The sequence below is a fragment of the Tyto alba genome, unplaced genomic scaffold (genome assembly GCF_018691265.1).
Source record: "Tyto alba isolate M040663 unplaced genomic scaffold, T.alba_DEE_v4.0 Super-Scaffold_14, whole genome shotgun sequence".
NCBI lineage: Eukaryota > Metazoa > Chordata > Aves > Strigiformes > Tytonidae > Tyto > Tyto alba.
Window position 1 is genome coordinate 4,114,946 of NW_024881276.1, and position 25,322 is coordinate 4,140,267.

The window sequence follows — 25,322 nt, forward strand, 5'->3', positions numbered from 1 at the left end:
GAAATATGGCTTGAACATGCACACAGACCGCAAAATCCCTTTTCCTCCAAGATGTCTACAAATACTGTGTAGAATGTCCTGTGCCATCACTCTCTGTCCACAAAAGCAACAGAAGATTATCAAGTTCATCACAACAAAATAATTCTGAAAATCAGTTTCTGTTTGTTGAAACGATCAAACAATCTAGCAACTTCTGCTTTTTCAGTTTTCTTATGTTGTGAGAATATGAATATCACAGCTTCAAACTGAGAGGTAAAAGTGACTAACTCCCAGTACATGAATTAAGACAAGGAACAAGCTCATAAAGACAACTATTTATTAAAAACAGTCATGAGAAGTCTTCCTCTCTGTTGGAAGGCCCTTCTAGGTCAAAGAAGAAATACAGCTGCTTCTAAGTTGTCTGTAGCCAGCATTGCAAAGTGGTTAATCCAAAGTACCATAAGGGACAGTGACAGCAATCACTTTCTCTATCATTTATCCTTAGATCTGTTTTTTGGTTTTGTTTTATAAACTTCCCAATATTGTGTCACCCTGGAACACCGTAAACAGAGATCTGTAATGGAAAACCTATCACTTCCTAAGAAGAGGTATGGCATGGCCTGGGGTCAGAGCGCACGAGATCTCTTCCACTTCACCAGAAGCAAATGAAGTCAGGCAGGTTTGGCTTTCCAGGAAATGACAAGAAGTTTCATGTCCAAACTCTGAAAAACCAACACACAGTCACAGAGCTGCCCTGTCCCAGCCCTCTTTGGAAAAAAGAATTAAAATATAATGCTGCTTTGGCAGACTGATTGATTTTTGGTGTTAATTCAGATACTAAACAGCCCACCTTTGAACTGGGAACCAAAATATTTCATGCAAAACTCATAATATTTTAATCTGACATTTCCACAGTGCCATATTATAGCAAGCAACACTAGTAGAAGCTCTTGAGCTTCTCAGGAAGCTACTGTCAGTCACAGTGCTCCTTGGTCTCTGTCCTTCTTGGGAGGCTGAGAGTGCTGTGTACAGCCACTCTCCACCTCCCATGACAAGAAATGCAGAACAACCAGAGCACCAGACACGTAATGAGAACAGAAGAAATGGAGCAATGAAGTTACAACTATATAAGATAGTCCGGCACTATTAAAACTCATGGAGGCTAAAATATTTTACTTTTACAGTGACTTATTTTATTTAGAAAGTGTATTTTTCATTAAACATAAAGACCAGCTTTTGTTCACGGGTTTAAGTATTCTGCTTTTGAACAGCAAAGTTCTTCGCTGAACGAAGAGGTTTAGGACAGGGAGAAGAGAAAAGGTTCAGAGTTATCATTTGTCATCACAGAAGCAGAAGTCTGCCTTTGCCTCCCTCCACTACACCTCATAATCCTCAGCGCACGTGGCGAGATCAGGGATGTTCAGCTGTGAGGAACCAGGAGCAACAGCAGGGCTGGACCCAGAGGGGATTTGTAGAAGGCGAGCTGATCATTTTGACCGTTTCTCTTAACACATTATTCCAGGGATTTACAGGCGTGTGTGCCAGCTTCCCCAGCTATGCCGGGCAGCTCGAAGGACATTTCCACTGAATAGCTACTGTGAGGATGGTGGTAGTTCATGTAATCAAGAGGAATGCTAAAACCATTTCAATAATCACCCAGGACCTGAACTTCAAAGCTTTTCAGGTTCACTCAGCCTTAATGAGTCTTTTTGCTCAAGGAGAGATGTTAAGCTAACCTTCCCTTCTCACGGCTGACAAGCTATTTCCACTTTGCGTTCTCCACAAGTCCTTTTTGCCTTCTCTGTCACACGACTGCAGTACATTAACTTCCAAATTACCATTGAACTGTCTTGCTGTTTTGGAAAACGGCACAGCGACAAGATCCGCTGTCCGGTGTGCCCCAGAGAGTTGACTTCTCCCGCCCAACACGCTGGGCAGGGAGAGGCTGAGCAGCAGGAATGCCCATATATATCACATATCTTCCAACATGTGGCAATTTTGAACTAGTTCAGAAACACTGAGTCCTATTAAATCATTAACCATTATTAATAAACTTTGTTAAAACCGTTAATCTCTTTCAGACAAGGATTTTAACATTGTGACACACAAAGTAGCTACATTTAATTTCCCTGAATACATTAAAGTCTGGCGTTACCTTTGTGATAGTAGTGTTACACTGTGTTATTGTTCTTCAGAAACTAATGAACCCTAAAAGTATTTTCATTATGCAGCACAAAAATACACTAATAAATGTAAAATTAAAACTTTCCAAACTTGGCATCCTGATTTAAATACTTCTCCATTATTCGTTTCAGGAATGGATAGGGATCACGTGTGGCCTGCAACATCGATAAAACACTTGATGCATATGAACTAAAATGTCTTTTTGGATTGATGAATTGGTCTGCTGATATAATGGACCCCCTTTTTTTTTTTTTTTTTTTTTTTTTTTTTAAAAAAATAATGTATAGAATTTGAGATCTGTGCCTTCACCAGTACACTCATTTTCCAGGCCAGTGAGTCAATTTTTGCAATTAATGCTAATTGCTGCTAACACAAGGGAACATTTTGCAAAGCAGCAAATCATTCTGCATTTATACAGAAAGCATTTTGGAAAGGACAGGAATACCCTTATGTACGTGCATTAAGCATTTGAATACTTATCATCTAACTATAGACAGGAAAACTTGGTAACCTGCTGCAGGAAGGACATGTTCAACTGAATACAGCATTGTGCTGCAGTTGGTAGTTCGTCCTGTCAAGGGAACATGATTTATCCTGCAATTAGAACCAGAATATGCAATAAAAGTCATTGTGGGGGAAGCTGCTTAAACAATACAACTCAAACAAAACCATATATTCATTGAGTAAAATAAAATACATAGTAACATGTATCTATCTTATGCTCTAGAAGAATCTTTTATGACTACAATTTCTGTAGTTTTCACAGCATTTTATTAAGCAACAGTCCAGTGACACAGCTCTTTGTATGTAACTGTGAAAGCTTTCTGTACTGACTAAAATGGACTAACAAATAAAAGGGTAATATAAAAAATCCTTCCTACTTCCTTTTACAAATTTTCCATTATTATTTAAAAATTTGGGAATAAAACTACAGTGCTAGGCTAATATACTACATCAGCTTCATGTTTGTTTTCACTTGAATCGTAGATATTGTACATCCTATAGATTCTTCCAGTCATGAAGAATTAAGAAACTGTAAGTGACAGATCTGTTGTGAAAAGGCACTGGAGTAACCAACTGGGATTTTTTTTTTTAAAAAAAGCTTTTAATTAAAAAAAATGTTGACTTCATGTCAGTATTTCAAATGTTGCTGAGTATGTCAACAGAATTAATTAGAAATAAAAGGTTTTGAATATTTTGAATATCAGTTTGATCAACATTATACTTCAAAATACAAATGCCAATGTATTCATAAGGATAATTACAAATAAATTAGAAATAAAATATTCTGAAATCACTGAAATCAAAGGTTTTGGTCTGAAAAATGGATTCATATTTTCCAAACAGAATTTGACTTTTTAACTTTTAGTTGCTATCCACAAACGATATTTTCAAAATCTCAGCAATGCTGATGGGACAAAATCCTCAACTTTCTGCCCAGACTTAATACAACCTCATTTACCAACAAACATCACCCCCATGCAAGAAGTGAAGATGAAGGACACCACCCCTCCTAGAACAGGATGTCTCCAGACACTTTGCTAGACAGATTTTCCCATCAGTACATGACACCTCCTGTTACAGCCCATATGAACTGTCTAACAGAGGGTATTAACTGGAGCGGCCCGAGCTCCCCAGCATCCTGCCAGGTCCTGGGCAGAGCTGTTTACCCTATTTTACACCAGCTAGAGCACACATGTGATAGCTGGGATCTTCTCAATTCCTTTCATTCAATCTCTATTGTCTCTGACATGATTCATGCAGTAGGGCTACGGGGAAAAAATACAGAAATTATCTGGGGACGGTACCAGGTTGGAGAGTTACAAACTCATCAGCTCCTCGCAGTTGAAGAGTGGAGGAAGCAGAAAAAGTATGACTAACTGTTCTTGAATATACAGGAAACGTGAACCAGAAAAGGAGCTGTGTTACTGTGGCTGGGGAGTTCATAGATCTGTGATTCACAGCATTACAGAGCCCATTTGGCATGCAAAAAGAGAGGATGATGAAAGGAATATTTAGTCATGGAGAAAAAGCTAGACAGAACACATGAAGATGCTAACCCCTGGGAAACGGAGCATATTCAGGTGTGACCCACAGCCTGGAAAGGGGAATAAGGTCTTTTTTTTTCTTTATTTTTCTAAAATTCCTTCTTATTTTGATAGGTACTGTACTTGAAGGAGTGCCCTTCATCCCAGCCTCGTAAGAAAACCATGAACTCCAGTGCACTCTTCAAGCCTATCTCAACCCAAGAGGGTGGCACAATGTTCTTCAAGCTTTTGCTAAAACCAGACAGCCATATTCTCTCATGACCATTTTTTTTTTTTTTTTTTATTTCTCTCACTTTAGAAAGTACTATTAAAGGCAGGCAAAAGAATTAAAAAGGACATCTCAGCTACGCTGTTAGAGCGCACAGTGTACTACCCTCAGCACGTAATTGCTGAAATCATCACTGCTGAAGCACTCGCAGATAGATAGCGTTTCTGTTCAACTTTCACCTCCTTGAAAACAGTCGTATTCAAAGTAGGGATGAAGGAGAATGATTTGCCTTAGGGATCCCCTTGTCGACTCATGTGATTGCTGTTGAAAATGGTCTGGATCTAAAAGACCACAAAGGTGTTTGATGTTCTTCATATATCCTTCAGCAAAAGAACTGGGAGAACAGTCATTGCTCTTGTGAGTTTGCATTTTCAATAACACACATGAAACAAGCTATGCCCTGCCAGTTTGGAACAAGCTCTGTCCTGCCTTGATGTACCCATGCTGTGTCTCTTCTACTGGTGTGTGTGAAGAGGATGAGCAGGAAGGGGGAGAAATGACATTTGTAGGGGAGAAATCAGACTGGTGCTAGGGGGAGATGACAAGAGGAAGAAAAATGGAGAGGAAATGGACAGGCGGGCAGAAATAAGACACACCCCCAAGACAAAACAGAGGAAAAAATAATAAGATAAGAAGGGAGAAGGCCAGTGGAGCCAAAAAAAGCTCAAAAGACACAGATGAAGATGAAACTATGAACATAGAAATCAAGAAGGTAGGCACAAAGAGGAAGATAACAAAGGAAGAATAACGTAAAATGGAAGAAAAAGTTAAATTAATTCTCCCGTGGAAAAAGAGCTGAAAGAGAAACATGGGATAAATCAGACTGCTAAAATGGCAGAAAACAAACCAAAGTTGGACGACAGTAACACAAGCTGCATTTAATAGTGCTCATGGCACGGACCTCCCAACAGTTATTCGTTATGCTGTGCCCAGTGGTCACTGCGATACCGACGACGTCTGGCTCCAGAGCAGATCTCTGAGCAGCGATGGCCACAACTGTGACTGCCAACCCAGAGCCTCCCGAGCGGGAGGATGATCCCATAGGAAAATCTGTGGTAAAGCATGGAACTGAACATCAGTTTACTGTCTCCTTTAGGTCAAGACAGTCTTCTGCCTTTCTTTCTCTGCCGTGTTTGATGGATGAATCCCTCCTCCACCACTATCACTCACATCCAGCTTGGACACTAGACCAACCAATGGAAAAATGGGACAAGATCATTGTAAACAATTGAGTCTGCTGCCACCAGTAATTTTTCCAGCACAGAGGATGGCGTTCTTTCCCCACTGTGAATAAATGACTCCACATTGTTTTGCTGCCTTCCTGCAAGGTTAAGGACTACTGGACAATCTGGGAACATATACCCAAGTCATGGAATTAATTACAGTCAACTAGTGCAAATCGAAATGCAAATAAAAATAAAGGAAACGCCAGTATAAAATTTTTACAAAGATTTCACATTCACACAAGTGGCAAAAATGAGGGAAGGCGTCACTGGAAAAATGTGACAATTCATGGAACACTGTCGTATCACAGCGCTTACCATGGGTGTTTTTACCACATCCATTAAGGCTCTTAAACACTGATCTGAATCACAAGGCATCTCTGAGGCCCCGTGGTGTAGGCAATGCAAGTGATGGTACCCCGCAACAGTCCTCCAGGGTTGCTAAACCACCCGCTCACCCCGTAGGAACACACTGGAACGCACAAGTGATCTCATTGTTTTCGGCATCGCCGTTCATGTGATAACTATTCGCCGGAGCTTATCGGCACCTGAACCAAGAAAAGGTTTGGAGCTGAATGCTCAGCCCCCCCCTCCGGGTCCCACTGCTGTGCCTGTGTGCTTGGAAAGCAGGAACCACTGCTGCCCCCCCGGCACAAGTCAGAGCATCCATGCGGGAAAGAGCAGGCAAAATCAGCCAGAGTCTGTCATCCTTTATGGCTCGTCTTACACCAATAAAGTTGAAACGTAAAGGGCAGGGTTTGGCGCAAAAGCTGCAGGTAAATCTCACTGGTATATTATTATTTTTTACATCAGATTGGTCGTGTTCATTCTCAACCATAAATTTCCTAACTGAAACATTTCTGGTTCCTTTAAAATATGAGTTAATAATGATGAATCACAGGTAAGGATGATCCTAAATTAAAGAGGCACAGTACGAGGCTTTGCTATAATCAAGGAAACTACTGTTATCTAGGGACACAGACCCACCACATTTAATTTTGCATTCTGCACTTTATCCCAAAGAAATACTAATTACACTCCCCTTAGCCCACCTGTGTGGTGTCATCCAGCACATGCCCATCAGAAACAACGAATACATACATCAAGTGAAGAGTAAGGGTAATTTCCTGTGGTTGTTTTACAAGCAAGAGATTAAACTGCGACTACCCTGCAGAGTTTAAACAATGTGCTTGTAATAAAACTGGTGCCGTGGTATGCAATCAGAAGTCAAACAGAAAGTTTGACGTGCTTAATGCAGCATTCACATGTAAAATGTCTGCAGTGGAAACAGCCCAGCCCTCTAATTTCAGTCTTTGTTCCAAAATGAAACCTCGGGCCAGGTGCCTCTGAACACATGCTGAAGTTCCTGTCAAAGGACGGAGAGAGAATTTCTCCATGGAAATGATGCAAAATTCAGACTGGTTCCATGCAGGCAGAAACTCTCTGGAGTACGTCAGAAGACAGGCTCTGTTTGAGCCCGTTAGTAAGGGCATAATTGCCACACGTGACAGCATGGAGAAATTTTGAAATGTATCTACCTCAGTTATCCCACCTGTTCCCCAATTAACTACACGACTCCCCACGGTTCCTGTATGACACCAGGGACATTTACCACCTCATTTGACGAGTTCTTAGTGTTAAAAGCGTCCCACAGACATTCACCCACATTTTTCCTAAATGAACGCAGCTGGACAGGATACAGCCGTGCATTTTAACCCATCTTACTGGGTTGAAAAACCCAAGACGGCTGCACGCTTGGATCTCAGTGAGCGCTGGGGGAAATGAAGGTGGTGGGGGGGGGAGACACAGACAAGAGCTGGGGGTCCAGCACTTGCAGTGAACCCCCGGGCTGATGCGTGTGAGGGCGAGCAGGGATGACACAGCCCGGGGCTGGGAGGCAGGAGGAGGAAGCCGGGGAAGGGCTGTGAGGAAGGCCAAAGCAGGGGATTGGGGTGTCAGGAGTGGGGCAGGACAAGGCGGAGGGGAGGGAGGATGAGGAGGAGCCGCAGGGCAGAGCTGCCAGGGAGGAAGGAGCAGCAGGCAGAATGTGGGCTGGGCGAAGTGGAGAGGCAGCTGGGCAGGGGGGGACGGGGGGGAGCTGCCCCCCCCGAGCCAAGTCAGCATGGAGCTAACAGCCACAGGCATCTGTCTGCACCCATCTGAGGGCAGGATCAGGGCCTCTATGTATGCATGCACTTGAGGACAAAGCCTATTAGCATTCACCCGAGCCATTTTTAAACATCCCACTTATTGAGAGTCTCCTGATTGGGCAGCGACAAGTCCAGGCTCTGCACCGCAACCATCACCGCGGTATAACCATCATCAGAAAGGAAAGCAAGGTTTTCAAGGTTCAGAATAAAAGGCTCAATTCACAAGCTTAGAAATTATTTGTATCTTTGACTGAAGGCTGCAAGCTTTGTTCGAGCCTGAAAGATATTAAGCAACGGCTTGAGAATCACCGTTAATTAAAAAAAAAAAAAAAAAAAATAAAGGCAAGAAAACCCCCCGCACATGAAGTATTCAGTAACAATTCTCTCGGAGTTTAATCTGCCCACCCTTACTATAGATCAGTGCACACCAAAAATGGATCCGTACCTGCTTTGTAAGTCGTTCAGGTGCAATTTGCCTACGTAATGGGTGGCTGACGAGACAGTGATGATCCTAGCGTTGTGACTGTCCGTTCCTGATTGCTTCAGCGTATCCAAGAGGAGGTTCGTCAGCAGGAAGTGTCCCAAGTAGTTCAAGCCGAAGTGCTCCTCAAACCCATCCTCCGTCTTCCTTTCAGGGACCAGCATCACCCCAGCTGGATGAGACAGTAGAGATGAAACCTGTTGATTTGTTTCAGAGAAGCAGCGAGCTCAAAGGAGCACGGGTCTCCCGCTGCAGGGTGTAAACACGGCATTTAGAGCCACGAGTGAGTGGTGACGGCATGTGAAGTGTAAAGCCCACACCCATTGATTCCTGCTGAGAAAAATGTCAAAACCTCTCCTTCAATTCCTTTATCCAGAAATCAGGTAGGATGACTCTCCCCCTCCCTCCCTCCCTCCCTGCAGGACTGTGAGGATAAATGGGTTCATTTGTGAAAAATGTTTTGAAGACATTAAAAGTTAGAGTTAACCCATTGCTGGCGTGCCAGAATGCAATGCTGCAGATCGACAACGGAAACTAATATCTCTACAATAGGTGGGAGCTCGGTGATCCCAACAGCATTCCTTCCATCAAAGAGCTCAGAGCAGTGGAGACAAGACCAGGCTAAGCAACAGACCTGCTCTCCCAGATGGCTTTCTGCTGAGTCCTGACTGGAGTTTAAAGATCTGTTGAGTCTTCATCTGAAATCTGCAGCTTCTATCTCACTGGTGTGGGCGAGAAAAGATGGAGTAAATTTGCCCAATATATCTTAATTACTGTGCTTACAAGCAGCTGCATATTGAAATGAGTTTTTGAATGCTTATTTTGGCAATATTTTTGCATATATTTCTGCAAACCACAATTTTCAAACTCAGTGCCTAAAATAAGTATCCACATCCCTAACATGCAATGTTGATTTTAGCATCTTGCAGAGAATCCTGAGCTCATGCATAAATTATATCATGTACTGAGGCTGTGTGGAGGATAGCTATCCTGCTCAGTTAGAATGTGGATAAGAATGTTATAAATTATTCTTATTTTATTAAAATTTAATTATCATACAAGTGGACCTGACCTTTGTAATTTAAATGTAGATGGACGTGGCTCATGGAGAATAATGTTGTAGGCCATTTGTTTTCTCTCTAAAACACATGAATATGAAACAGCAGAAAGGCCACCTCTGCTCACAGACATGAGAGAGCGTTAGCTTAATCTTCATGCTACTTCATGTGTCCATTAAAAAGCCTTTAACATCCCATTTCTTGATGCCAGCGTGATTATGGCATATTAAATGACTGTTTTAAATTGCACATGCTGTGCATCTACACTACTCCTCCTTTGGGGAGCCCCGCCACCTGACAGTCCTGCTTCATGACTGCTGCTCAGGCTGAAGAGAAGGTATTTTCAGGATCTTCTTAGTACAGCCAAAACCCGTAGAGATTCATATGTGGCTGCCTGCTGCTTAATGGAGCAACTTGAGAAGCAGCATGAGGGGAAGAAATGACAAGAAGACAGAGCAACCAAAAGGTTTGGGCGTAACACAGCATACCTGCATACGGAGAACTTAAGAGTGAACATGAGCAATGGTGGCTGATGGTATGATGAAAGAAACACAGCACAAGTTACACGATGGGGCTCTACAAAAGCTCTGATTGGCACCTCTGTCATTACAGCCACCTACCCCGATCCCTCAGAACGACAGGAAAACCCAGCTGCCGGCTGTGGTTTCTCTGCATGTCAACTCTCAACTTTAACAACGGGAAGACACAAATTCGAGGGTGTCTGGTCAGGTGTCCCGTTGTATTCTCCTTCCTCCTCAGCAGCACTTACTCTGATGCATGGTGCAACTGCTCACAGAGCTGGAAACAGATTTCCATTTCCTCTGTAATCTGCATATGAGGCATATAATGACATCCAGAACGGTGGCTGGGAGTGAGCACCGGAGTGAAGGTTATGGACAGACATAAATGTGAGACAAGCCCCGCTGCAACTTTTTCATTTTTTCTGGGAAGAAGGAAAGGGTGGGAAAAAAAAAAAAAAAAATCTCCCAGACCAAGTCTCAGCCTGCTACAGTGCAAGTTTTAGCAGAGCCAGAGCTTAGCACGGGCTGTTGGAGGGGGGATGGAAACATTGCTGCATCTCTGAGCACCGATACAAGGGTGGTGGTACAAGGAAATGATTTGCATCTCCCTGATGCCCATCCTGGCCTCCAAAGCTCTGCCGCTTGGACAGGGCAGGAGAAAGCAGTTTGCAGAGGTCTGTTTGCAGCAACACTGGTAAAATGAAAGCCCAAGAAAAGGCAGCCAACATAAAACAGCCCTGGCACAGCAAAGCCAATGTGAGCTACAAATGCCGCTTCTGCATCTGCTTGGGGCTGCTGCAGGGCTCGCTGCCTGAGTCGGAGGGAGGGAGGGAGGGAGGAATTCGTCTGGAGAAAAGTGCTGTAGATGGCTGCTACAGCCCTTCAGCTCTGCAACACGACCAGCAGGCAAACCCGGGGAGGCTGTCACCGCTCACATCAGCCCCGAGGATGCCTGTGCTACAGCAACTGCCCCCTTGACCTCCGGAGAGGCGCGGGATTTCAAGAGCACACAGGGGCTTTGCCCTCCACCCCAATTAGTCACCACCATCTGTGCTGCACGTCCCGGAAACCAAAAACAATTCTGAGCTCAGGACAGGAGACAGAAAAAAATTTCACGGATGCAATGCACAACTGTTAAGATGCACGTTCCCGAAAATTATTTTGCTCATTCTTCAGAAGGTTCCTCCGAGTAGAAATTGTGGTCGAGTCCTTGAGCAGGCACATTCACCTCTGCTTGCATTTGTTGCTACTATAATTTCCTTTCTGTCTTCAAGAGCTGGTCAAATAATATGAATCCAAAAAACTTTGAAAGGCTTTTTTTTGAAAAGGCTCTTATCTTTGAGGTAGTTGATATCAAGGCTATCAAAAAATCTTGCCCTGCAATTTGAGGGCAGTTTCTCTTATTTGAGGAGAAGCCATTTTAATTCACTGAGAGCGAGCATACAAAGCAACACCCAACAGGCAACTGAACCTGGCTGCTTCTCTGACAAAAGGGAAAATCTTGTAAGTGTAGCAGCAAGCTCTCTTTTTTAAATTATTAACTACCTAACATTCCGTAGATACTAAAAGTGGCATGCTATTGATTTTCTTTTGTCCAGAAACGTCATCAGCTTTACTCAAGGGCCCCAAATGGTAACTCAAAGAATGAAAGCTGCTTCTATTTTTAATTCTTTCAATTAATCCAATACTCTCTGAACCATTAAAAAAATGTTTGGGGTTTTTTTAACATATACCTTAATTGTAAACTAAGAATGATTTTGTTTATTCTTCTGGTGTGGAAACCATACAACCCACTATCTTTCTGATTTTAATTATCAATAGTCAGTCTCCTCAGTTTTTTGGAAGGCGTGTGAAGTTTGAAGTGGCAGCACGTAGACCATTAATGTCAAACACCTCAGTGTTGATATAACTTTCTTATACGTTTTTCCCTCCGATTTAGCCGGATTGTTTCCAGAAGATTTATTTTTTTAAATGTCACTGATGCCAGCATGGCATTAGAAAATGAATTCATAAGCTGAACGTGAGCTTTTACTTTGCAATTGATTAGCTGTTATTGAAATATTCAGGCAAAAGACTGACAGTATGCATGCAGAAAACTGCCTAAATGACACATCAATGTGTGATCTTGCAGGATTAGAAATAAATTAGAATAAAGAAAATATTTTGCTGCATAACTTCGCTGAAAACCTGTGCTTCTTATAGGAATACATTCCAATGGGCTGCAGTTATGCATTTACTGTAATACGTTCAAATTATACACATTTTAATTAGCTATAATGAATAAAAAAGTTTCTATCCTTCCTTACTTTTATGACTAGGCAATAGTCATATTATTCTCTCAAAGAATGAATACACTTCAAGAGAACTGTCTTTGCGAACAGTACTTTATCATGATTTTCTATAAAAGTTTCTAATGAAACTCTTGGTTTGGGATCCATCAATTAATTGTTTTATGTGATTTTAAGAGCATAATGGATCTGATACTGCACACAGCAAAACCAAAAGTTTATGACAGTTGTAAATACTAAAGGCCAGGCGCATCGTAGTTTTATTGGATTATATAGGAGAATTTGTAGCATGTCTGCCTGTACTGCAGGTGATGGTAAACACTGCTGTAATTCCTGTACCTCCCACTGCAAAGACATCCTTCAGCCCCATTATAAAATATCTTTTAAGAGCTTTAAAAATACAAGTATTTCACTCATCTAGATTTATTTACAGTGAGCTACTCAGAGGATTTTAAAGGTAGTTCTCTCAATCTCACTAGAAAAGAAAGACTTAAAAATCTCTTTTTCACATGCCAAACAAAATGTGTTCCTTTCCAGCCAGGCTCACGGAAGAAGGTTTGGAGGCAATGCCCCCACATGCAAGCCCTTTTATCCCCAGCAACCCTAAGGCTGGGCAGACAATGCAAGAGGTCAGCCACATACACTTGCATGTAACAACTTCACAGCAGGGGGTGAACCTATATAATCACATTCACCCAATTCTTGCTATTTACAAGGAAGAGGTACGTACTGTACCAAAAAAAAAAAAATTCCCAAGGGGAAAAATTAATAGAGATACCAACTCCAGGTAAAAGCACAAAGCCATTTCTCCATACAGGCTTTGTACCAGTGTAGCTGATTCATTTAGCAGCATTTTCCATCCCATGAGTGCAGCCACACGAGGTGACCCACCGCACTTAACAGTGTCAAAACCGCTCTGCTCTGCACCCGCACACCAAAAAGATCTGTGGGTGGATCTATCTATGCATAAAATAATATAGCCCACTTCTCTCCTGAACAGGGACAGCTCTAGTGGAGTGAACATCTCAATAACCATCCAGCATCATCCCCTGGCTACGCTGCCTACACTAGATTGCTTGTTCTGCCTCCTTCAGTTGGGCTATGCTATCCCAGAGTATGCCTGTCCTGTGGATTTCTCCTGGCTAGTGAGCCATGAGAAGGTGCAATGCCTTACTAGAAGAATTGCCCTGAGAATTGCCTGCTGGAGACACAACTGTACCCACATAACTGCTTTTTGCATGCATGCCTCATCTGTGAGGTGAATTTACAGCAATGCTGAGACACACTGCTTGCTAAGCTACGTCCATAACCCAGAGGCCAGTGCTACTGGCGTGCTGCACACCTACTGGTATCCCAGAAAAGTGTTTGGAGTCTAGACAGGACCACACACAGAAGCCAGGTTAACAGTATATGAAAGCTGAAAAGGCAAAAAACCAAACAGTTAAGAAGAAAAACACCAGAATACCAATGAAGCTTGGTACAGCTCTCCAATGCTATGGTCCTCTTTCCTGCCTCCCCAGAGTTCAGACTCTTGCACTTCCCCGTATCTTCTGGAGCTCTGTAACATGTATGTGCAGTTTTCTAAAGCAAACTGGGAGGAAACTGAAGCAAAGCAAGGAATTTTACCCCCATGGCGTAGCGACGACCCCTAGATGACACCTGGAGTCCACGCCAATGCATCTGACCCTTGGGCATACGCCAGGACATCTGCTGTCAGCCTGCCTGGCATCAGCGGTGGGACAGCGTCCTGGGCATGGACCTTCTCTGGAGGGAACCAGCCACCATGAGAACAGGTTTGATAACGAGCAGGGCAGCACGGGGACCCAGCCTCGGGCTGCAGAGGAGGGACATCTCTAGAGGGTTCAGTCTCTCCTGCCTCTTCCCAGAACAAACCTTCCCCAGGACTCTGCCTAAACCTCCGCTCCAGCGCTGAGCAAGTTCCCACTGGCTCCTGACTCCTGCCCCCTTGCGAGGGGCTCTGCGCCACTCGTTACCATTTCCACACACTGGCTTCCTGACAGCTTCCCCAGCTCCCTGTGCCGGCCAAAATGCACGGCCCTGCCGAAGCCAAGGACGGTGTGCTGCTTCCCAGCCAAAGCTCTGGGCTGTGCATCCCTCCCTCCCTTACTCCCAGAAGCCAGTGACCCGGTGCCGATTGTATCAAGGAACAGCATGTGTGCGGGAAGGAGGGGAGAGGCTCAGCCCCAGACGTGCATTATCGGCTTCATCTGCCTCTCTGCTTTCCTGCAAACAGTAAGTACGTTTCCCCTAATTTTCTTACCCCGCCGTTCTAGCTCTTTTGTGTCTGAATCTCACAGATCTCACTCTGCATCCTGCAGGCATCTGCCAGCCACGCACCCGGCTCGTCCTTCACGTGCTCCCAAGGCTGGTTTCCTTACAGGGCCACGATCCGTGGCTCTGAGGCTCCCAGCAGCTTCCCTATCCCCTCTTAAGTGTCAACCAGTTGTGACACAGGGGTAGATGAGACTTAATTTCTACAAGTTACATTGAAGTCAGTGGCCAAACAGAAGAGAGAGGTTCCAATCACATCCCCACTGAGGGGGATAATTCTCATCTCTATTAAAGGTCAGTAAACTCACAAAAAAGGGATCAATCAAGAACCACCTCACTGCAAGAAAAGGTTCAATCAGTTTGTGCATAGTGGAGACTCTAGTCCTCAAGACAAAGACTCAATCCCTGTGTATTATGTGATGTCTAAGCACTTGCAAACTCTGACTGAGACCTCTCCTACAGTTCGGAGGTATCTAATGCATCTCTTTGTCCTCACTACTCACCCCAGCTCTCCCCCCCCCATACTTGCTTTCTTATGTATTTCCTGATATTGAACAAGGATATATGCTACATTCATAGTTTAATTCTGTTTAAAAGTCTTTCAATCAGCAAAATCAAATGTATTGCCATCAAGTTTTCCCCCATCCTAACAGTTCCCAGCTGACAATCCTGTTCCCCCCCATCAACTCTTCACTTCATCTTCCGCTGTCTCTCCCTTATAACCTCCCAGCCTTAACTGCCTCTCTTCCATTTCAATTCTCCACACCCAGGCTTCTCATATAGATCTGTCTCTCTTGGAAGTTAGTCTTGTCCCATCTGCATTCAAACCAGGCTTCTTCCTATTCCATGCTACAGGTTTTGTCATTATGCCTAAAAGTGCAAGAGCCAACACTTCCAGAGAGATGTGGTCACTAGTCAGTGGAGGTCACCAGCTACATCAGCTCACCAGCCTGTCTGGTGAGATGTTTAAGTCCTGAAAGTCCTGAAGTCACGTCCCAGCTCAACAGTCATGTTCCAGTTGTATATCAAGGTAAAACCCAGACACCCAGCACCTCCCATCCACCTCTCCCCACCATGTAATCTGCTCTTCATGGGACAGAAACTTGTCGTGGAGATCACAGAGGACTCAGGCCCCCGGTCAGGACAGCGGAGAGACCAGGAGGAGCCTGAAGTGAGCCACGGTGCCCATCTCCAGCCCAGCTCAGAGGCAGCCACGGGGAGCAGATGGGATGCTGGTCCCAGCCTCGGTGCCAGTGCACTTGGCTGGATGCAGTACTTCCCACCGTGGCTCGGGGCTGTGATTCCAGCAGAAAGACCTGCTCAGTCTCAACTCAGGACAGGCTTGGTAGAGGCAAAATCTTCAGCAATTAAAACGTAAAAGATGGTTTTCAAACTGCAGTGCTTAACAGGCTTCACGCTCGACCCATCACGGGACTATTCCATGGGTGGTAAAAGATGCAGCTGCTTCTGACACAAAGGCAGCATCTTCCCTGCATTCAAGTCCCCATTCCAAACTGTGGCAACACCAGAACCTTTCTAAAGAAACTTGCCATCATTTTTTACATTTGAAAAATCTTAAGATGTTTTTCTTATCATTGTTGGAAACAGCTAAAGTCTTTTATCTGGCATTACAAAAAAAATAAATAAAAATAAATTAGCCTAAAGCAAATACTTGTCATGGAAAGTCTTAGCCCAAACATTAAAAGTTTGACTAACTAGTAAGGAAGAGAAAATTGAGTAATGTCTACTGATAGTGCTCCCAGACCCACCTATAATGCCCACAAGGGAGAAGTGGACTGTATTAGCTGTGCCAAAGAAGATAAAGCAATGCATCTTTCCAGCAAAAATAAACTCTTAGTTTATCAGTAGGTTAAAAAAAAAAAAAAGAAAGAAAAAACACAGACAATCCACATTCAAGGATTGTGAGAACAACAGAACAACAACTAAATCTCAGTAGATTCCAGCACAAAACTGAACAGGCTGCAATACCTCCTTAAGAACAGATTAACTTTCTGATTCAATGTCATGCTGCTACATAGCAAACACAGAAAGCACAGGTCAGTTCCTTGGAAATTCATCGATTAGAAAAATAAAACATGATCCATAACTGAGGTTTTTTTTTTTTTTTACACTAAAATAAACCAGAGCATTAATTTTTGGGTCTGGCTGGAAAAAAACCCCTTTGTTTCCTAAAAATACAGTCAGTAACTCTTTAGTTATTTCAGTAGGCACAATGGTGAGTTATCCCACTCACAATCAGAAAATAGGAAAGTCAGTCACAACTTTCTAATTCAATAGGAAGTTCTCTTAGAAGTAAAATCTGTATAAAAAATATTTTTATGTAAAAGCTATGAAAGGATTAGGTAAGAATAAAATATGGCTCGCTCCTGTCCCTCAGAAAAGCCAGTGGCAAATGTTCCACACTCTTAAGTAGAATCGGTTGGGTTTCCTAATCCATCAATAGTTGAATTTTGTATCTGTCTTCCACTGATAAAACACTCACATTCAGGACATAAAAGCAAATGGGTCAAGAATGTGCAGCATGTGGAGCCTGAGACATTTCCCTTTTCACAAAGTGTTTGATATCACAGACACAGAAAAAGCTTTGGAAATAATTAGAAAGACAAAGATAGTATCAAACAAAAGTCAGGATTTTCATGAATGAAATCCTTACAGTTGAAAGTCAGAAGCAGCCTAAAACTTCTAACTTATTCATTCTTTTAATAAATAATAAACCTTTTACAGGAAATCTGATATCTTTATATAGGTTACATATCATTCTGGCAGATAACAATGCTATTCGAGTATAATAAAAGCTCTAGTTGGTGACTGCTGCTAAAAATCTGGGTGCTAGGCAAATGTTGGCACTGTGCAACCCTCGGTTGCTCTGAACAAGCTGGGTTGGATACCATCAGCAGTATCATCATGCTCTGACACATGTGCCCAGACAAGTTACTTCCAGTACCCAAGGCACCTAATAACTGTAAAGAGCAGGGTGTCATCAGCCAGCTCCCCATACTTTCCAGTCACCTCTCTTATAAAGATGACCTCTTCTGAAAAATCTAAGTAAATGGCATCTGTCATGCACTGAGCTTCTTAAAAAAACATGGGTCTGAGATTATCTACTTATTTTAGAACACATTAATACCGCATGTTACTGTCCTTATGAATCTTCTAGTTTTGCCCATCATTCAGGGAATATCCATTTTCAGCCAGTCCCTCCCTCCACCTCAAGTTACCTCCTCCAGCTCTAAACATCTCCCAAAGACCCAGCTCTCCAATGATGACTAGTATCTATCATCCATTACATACAAGTAAAGGGCCATTTGCCCTTCTGATTGTCTTCCTCCTTCTTTCTCCCTGTCCTTCTACAAGTTTTCCATCTCTCCTTTCCTTCCCTACTGCTCTAATTAGTCTTCCAGGAAGGATAAAGATGAAACATGATGCTGTCAGCAAGACACTGGAACAAGATTCATGAGATATCAGATCCTGAGTTCACCACAGCCTTCCTGGGTAGCTGGAGGAGAAGCATCATTTTTGATGAAATCCAAGTTCCGCCGGAGTCAACAGCAACCCTCCTCACTAACTGTCCCCCAGTGTCATCTACAGTGAATTTATACTTCCCTGGGGTTTCTCTCCTTTTCATCTTATAGTCTGTGTACTCTGCAGCTGCTACAGAGAGGGAACCTGTCTCTTACCTGATATGGTGGGACAGGATCTTTCCATAGATTCCACTGCGATAATATAAGTAACTACTGTTAAACCCAACTAATCAATAGTACCTGTGAATAGGCGGGTACCTATAAAATTGTTTGCATTTGATATATCCACTTGTTCCCACCCCTCAAATCTCACACTTCTTCTGAAGATCTGATTCTGCGAATACTCAAACATAAGAATATTTTAATATGTGATCAACCGTGGCAGCAACCATGGGACTACTCAAATGTCTCCCTGCAAAGGATTACAGCTGGACTGCACATGGCTGAACTGGGTATAGGTAAAACAAAGAAAACATACTTACCTGCTGATACAGCTTTTATTGTGTCCTAGGAACTAAAGAGGGAAGCTTATAGAGACTTATTCATTCTATCAAGAGACAGATTTCTCAGATGATCCAGCAAGTACGAAATATGAACATCTGAATTAGCCAGCAGTTCAGAAATATTGATTTTAAATTGGGTTAGATAAGCTTCAACCTCAAATATATTAACTGTAATCTGTCTACAATAGGCTAATAAGATCCTGAAATCTCTAAGCTCTTTTTTTTTGTGTTGGTGGGCATGCCAAGTAATATGTTGAATGTCCTCATCGTTTTCTCCCCCTCCTTTCCTAACCTGTAGCCAAAATCACAAACAATGAAACACAACAGAGAAGGTAGTTGGTATTTCATTGTTAATGAGTCAAACTGAGCAGGTTTGGTATCTGTAGGTATTTTGTTACCACTAAAGATGTTTTGATTTCACAGAATCATAGAGTCATAGGACGGTTTGGGTTGGAAGGGACCTTAAAGATCATCTAGTTCAAACCTCCCTGCCATGGGCAGGGACACCTTCCACTAGACCAGATTGGTTAAAGCCCTGGGCACCCTGGGCCAGCTCCTCACCACCCTCACAGCAACTAATTTCTTCCTAATTTCTAATCTGAATCTACCCTCTTTCAGTTTAAAACTGTCTCCCCTTGTCCTATCACTACACTCCCTGGCAAAGAGCAGAGTCCCTCCCCATCTTTCCTGTAGCCCCTGTTAAGTACTAGAAGGACTTTCAGTGTTAGCTCGCTTGGTTTTAAGATCATTAGGTACTGTAAACAATGTATAAGTGGAAACAATAACTACAAGATGCTGAAAAACATTTCTAGAACACAGAGAAAATGACTGACTTCAAAGTTAGAAATATTCTCTGTGGCATGAAACCATGGGGGTTTTTTTGGCTCATGGAATTTTATGAAGTGTTTTACTATCGGTCCCTTTTTCAGCCACAGGAAGATACCAGCCCTTCTACTGCGCCTTACCAGAAATACCATTTTAATGAATGTATTAAATAATTACACCAGTGTGCATGTTGTAATTGGCTAAATGCTTTTCAATGGTACAAAGACAGTCCTTTTCAAAAACAAAAATGAAAAATTGCCACCCAATTGCTAATTAGGGGACTAGAAGACATACACTTCTGACCTTCTGTCAGATTGTTTTCTAATCTGCTTGTACTGCATCCATCTTTCTGTGGCTCATAGTTCAGCTATTTAGCTTACTTTTTTTTCCACGAAAAAAGAATTTGTTTTCTGTGTCATTGCATTTTTCTCTTTTTAGCACTAGCACATTATATTTTTTAAAAAAGTTTACGTAATACTGTATTTGCATATTTAATATGTTTTGTTTATTTTAAAAACCAAGAGCTGAGCATGCACATTACTGATGCAGAAAGCATAGTAATGGAATAACAGGCCTTTATTTGTCAGCTGAAATAATGTGTGCATTCAACCAAATTTTTCCTTTTAAATTAGAAATTAGAAAGTTAAATGTATATGCTAAAATCAGCTATAACAAAAAGAGAGAAGGTGACTCTAGTGCACTAATCTCCATTTTGAATGTTTGAATGCACTAAATGTTCATGTAAGGCTTCTTAAGGTGCCTGAATTAGTTGGATACCTAAATCTTACTGAAATTTTTCTGGGACCTGGGTGTCTAGCTCTATGAGAATACTTTGAAACTCTGGATTTCAATATTAATTTAATTTCCAACTAGATCATTGAGGAAGACAAGTGATGGCAAGAAAGTGATAGAGATACCTATTTTAAAAATTGCCAGTGACCTAGAAAACTGAATTTCACAATGATCTTAGGTCAGACATGCAGTATTGATTATGTATCTAGAAGAGTAATTCATGCCAAATCACCAGTCTTTAATGATATTTAAATGTTAATTTCATAGTTTGCATTACTGTACACTGTTAGAGCTTTCCTCAATTAATCTTGAAATGTTTGGATTTTTGATAGATTCACACAAGCCCACAATCATGTATCATATCCCTTCACATACATACAGGATACATATTCATGGAGATAAGATCTGGAAAGATCACTAATGTATAGACATGATTATATCAACCAATTTAATAGTTTTTGACTTAAAACAATTAAATAATACTAGTGTGAAAAAAAAAAAAAAAAGCAATGTAACAGTTCTTGGCATTTTTACATTAAAAGTAAAAAAAAAAGTATAGTCCTTGATAATAAAATGCTTGGTCCTATGAAGATAGAGAGGAAAATTCTTCCTAGGTTGCAGATGGTCTGACTCAGAAGTCATGAGACCCACATAAAGTCTGATTTTCAAAACCTAATGGAGACTTCCCATTAGCCCTAACAGACTTTGGGTCAGACTCTTAAAAGCATATGACTGCCTAGAAATGCATTGTGCAGATGCCTGGCCCACAGGCACTTCCCCATATGCTAAAAAATAGAAATAACTCTTCATCTCAAGAATGCTAGAGCTTCAAGATCTGTAAGAAACAAGAAAGTACTAAGTGATACTAAGAAACCTATCATTCTAGATGCATACACTGAGATAAGAAAACCAGCCATGTCTTCATGAATTGTTCTGCAAGGCATCTAATGGTCATGCAAAATGTCTTCCCACTGAAAACAGAGTTTTCTGACAGAAAGCATACACACTCACTGACAACTTGCCCAACAACTCATTCCCATCAGACATTTAAATATTGCAAGCACTGTCCCCTTCCAGAGGCCAAGCTTGTGTTCGGGGGATCATGCGGTGAAGGCAGTGGAGCTGGCAACTCTGATGAGTCCTTAGAGCGAGTAGTGCCTCCAGCTCTGCAGTCCATGATGGACAGAATATTCCTGCTCAGTTCATTGCATTACAGTGAAAAAAAAAAAAAAAAAAAAAAAAAAAAGGAAAGAGGAAGGGAAAGGTAAAAGGAAAAGCCAGCCAGTTATTAGAAACACCGGCATTTGTCTTGGATGTGCTCAACGCTGATGGAAAGCTAAAAGAAGCTGTTCAAAGGGTTTTGCATCAGGCCATTTCTCCTCCATTCGGTATGTTCATTTTCCCCTTGTGTACCAAGAAATCACTTGGGCTTTCACTTTGAAACAAGTAACAAAACTAAATGCTACTGATTATTGACAAGAGCAAGCAAAAAGGACCAAAAAAAAAAAAAAACCCAAACCAAAAAAACAGCTTTCAGAAGTGGAGTCTGATAACTTGACAGGTAATGGTCAGAGACTAACCTAATTATATGGAAGTCTTTACTGCAGCTTTGGATGTGATCACTTCTGTGATTCAGTTAAATATTCAGCAAAAAACAGAGTTGGACCATTAATTTCATTGTAGTTTGTAACAGGATTTTCTCAAACAAGGTATTTCTCTTGCCAGCTGTATTTGGTAACCAAGCGTAAGTGAAATCAAATGTCCTTCTTGCAGGTCACAAAATATAGACTGATTCAGGCAAATATTAGTCTCAAGCTTCTTTCTTAGAAGTTTTGGGCCTACATTCCTTGGTCTCATATCATATTAGGCACATTAGGAGATCTATTTTCATACAACTTTGTTTCTTGATTAAGAAGACATATTTAACTGCAATTTTCATCCACCTTGCTTCAGCAGCAGCTAGGGCAGAACAAAATCCTTTATTCAAGAACGCTTCCCAGATGTGCTGTTGCTTCAGCCCCATCATTTCTCCCCCAGGCCCGTGCTGCAAAGTCCTGGCTTTGCTCATGCAGAAAAGAGGTGGAGGGCAGGAGATGTCTGACAGGTGCCTAGATCTCAAAACCTTTTTTCCACAAAATGCTGTTTTTTCAGATAAAGGTGTTCCCATCTGTGTAACAGTTTCTACTCTGTATCTTTAAAAGTAGGCATGTAAAACTGGAAAAATTCTGTAACCAGGATTAAATATCCACTACCTTTAATTATTGCACAATTAAAATAATAATGGTAGGCTTTTTTGACTAACCAAATAAAAATGAAGATTTAATTGAACATTTCATGAATGTTTCATATCAATCAGGAAACAAAATACTCTTGAATTTTTATTGCAATATTTGCCTGTGTTACTGAGAGCTCTTTAAGGCATCAACGAATGTAACAAACCCATTTATTTGCAGCACGTTTGCCCTCACTACAACTGAAGGGTGCATAAAAAAACCAGAAAATGTTCTTTGGCATGCCTTAATAAAAATACATGCAAATAATTGGGAAAACAAGAACAGCAGCACATAAAAGCAGAAAACTTCTAAAAGAAGCCTAAATCGTTGCTGGTGGGTTTTTCCCCTAGTTAACTAGACAGGTGAAAATTCCCCTTTAGGAAAGTGCATGCAGAGTTTGCAGGGGGAAATTTATTGTATGGGCTGGTTTCCAAAAACACTGTGGCTATAAAACGTAATAAGATGGCAACTATGTGAATAATAAAAGTTTAAATCCCTAAGAGTAATGAGATTCATTTGATAATTGTATGAATGTAAGATAAATGTTGTCCTTTTAATTTGTTCCCTGACCACTGAGGACGCAGCTTTATGGACAACTTTGCAGTAGCACCTTGATCTAAGCAGTGACTGCTCTGAGGTCGCTGGAAAATTTACCAGATTCTATTTCAGATGGAGTAATCCCCCAACCCAGCTCACCAGGCAGCCATAGTAAACACATGTGTTCATACAGGGAAAATACAAGGGGAGAAAAAGTAAATAAAAGGTGAAAGAAGAGTTTTTCTACAGGCATAAAGTACAGCTTTCCTCTCCTTTTTGTAAAAATTATTAGGGATGCTCAGATTCTTGTGCAGCCGCATGATTTTTAGTGCTGGAGAGGTAAAAAACACAGCAAAGGAACAAGACTTGTAATAACATCGCAAGCAGGGGTGGGACTGAAGTGTTCAGTCTGCTCAGCAGACAACCTCTCCAAAAAATGCACTTTAACTCCTAGAAAGACATCGCTGTTAATGCAGCGATATTGTGACCTGCTGTATGGTTCAGATAATCGATTTGATATGTGAAGTGATAGATGAGAGCCCCATTTATCACATATTCCCCTGCAGATATGTGAATTAAAAAACAGAACTCACCATTATTCACCAGGACATGGAGTGGACAATTCTTTGCTCTAAACCGCTGCACAAATTGCCGTATAGACTTCATGGAAGCCAAATCACAGTATAAAAACTCCACTGGGAGAGAAGAGGAGATGAACAAAAACAGAGTTAAGTCAGTTACAGTGATATAAAAACACACTCACAGACATCAAGGAGGACTCCTGTGACAATGTCACCAGGAAAGTAAAGATTTTAAAAATAAACCAGGCTTTTGAAAATTATGGGTGAAGCTGGTCTTGGAAGGTTTCTTCTTTCTCCTTCCTTCCTTCCTTCCTATTTTTAAATTATTGATTCTTCACAGAGAAAATATGAGGAATGCTGCTGCCAGGAGGTGAAGAAGGATATCAAACGAAGCAAATATGTCCCAGCCCTACTGTTTTTTCTACTGCTACCATTTAGGAAGAGGAGCTATATCTCTTCAGCGCTGAAATGAGCAAGACGTGGCAGCTGGAAGTCAAATGGGAAGAGTAGAAGCCATATCAGGCACCACAATGTTTCCCTGAGTTTCTGATGCAAAACATGCTGCCCTATGCTTTTTTGAAGATTATCTGCTGCGTGTCTGTGGTCCAAACAGTGGTGGAGTCCAACATGGCATCATAAGAGATGCTGTGGTGGACATCCAGGGACACTTGGTGTCATGCTGTGATGACACGTCGTGATACTTGGCCACCGGGCAGCAACAACCAGTCACGTAAATGCTTTTTCTGAATGTGGGTAGGAGTCGTGCCTCCCCTTGGCTCCAGCAATGGCAGGGTGATTTGAGAGGATCCTACCTCACGCGGATACTGCGGGCGGCATCCTGCCTATGCTGCCCATGTCGGGTCAAGGGGCAGGGTGGCAGGGGGTCAGCAGTCTGCCTACACCAACGATGTTGGTCAAGGGGCAGCGTGTCAGTGTCTCGAAATACACTTAACACTGGTACTTTTCTATTTTCAAGAAAACACGTCTCTAGCAAAAGCATCCTTTGTCCGAAGCATTAGTCAGCCATTGACCTTCACTAGAACGCTACAAATTTAATTCATTCAAATAAAAAAAAAAAAGAGTACTTAAATCCTCCAACAACTTTAAACTCATCAGGTCTGAAAATTCCCCTCCTGTTGCAGTTGTTCAGCTTTCACCCCCACTCTCACAGCACTGCCTTGCCTTGCGTGACAGCCAAAACCAGGGCTATGAGGTGAAAACAAGTGGTGACACCCCCCCCCCCCCCCAACAGCAGTAGCTATCCCCACACAAACAACCCAAATTCTTTAGAAACTCTGCAAAGGGGAAAAAGAAAGAAAACTGTGACTTCACCCACCTCTTTTAGCCTTTTAGAAAATATACATATTGCATGTCAGGCTTTTGGTTTCTTTCAGCATTAGCTATGTTTTAAGCCAGAAAATCTCTGGCGCAGATGTTATTCTCTCTTCTGGTTTACTACGTGTTGTGGTGGGACTCCAAGTCAGCTAGATGTTGTCAACTCCACCCCAGACAGACCCAGTAAACTAGGGCTCTTAGGTGGATTTACCTGAACCTTTTCCAAAAAGTGAATTTTCCAAGAAAGACCAAAGGGTCTTTCACCTTGAGAAAGCCAGACAGTACTGAGCAACCTCCAGTGACTAACTCCAGCAGAAAGAAAGGCGAAGGCTGTACAAAGCACACACACCCCCCCCCCCCGTTCACTGTGTGCTGAGTCCTCACTGTCTGGTTTGATTTCAACAAAATCCCAGATTTTCTGAGCTGTGGCAACCTCTGCACT

The 25,322-nt window shown here is 42.1% G+C and overlaps 1 protein-coding gene across 2 annotated transcripts in view; it reads right to left on the minus strand.

Moving 5' to 3' along the window:
- DHRSX (dehydrogenase/reductase X-linked) overlaps nucleotides 1-25,322 on the minus strand; it is a 177,276-nt gene that overhangs the window by 41,375 nt on the left and 110,579 nt on the right. For both annotated transcript variants that reach the window (XM_042789004.1, XM_033000172.1), the window contains exons 4-5: nucleotides 23,558-23,659; nucleotides 8,298-8,505 (exon numbers count right to left, since the gene is read on the minus strand). In XM_042789004.1, coding sequence (XP_042644938.1) covers nucleotides 8,298-8,505; nucleotides 23,558-23,659 — 310 coding nt within the window. The remainder of the gene's footprint in view (nucleotides 1-8,297; nucleotides 8,506-23,557; nucleotides 23,660-25,322) is intronic.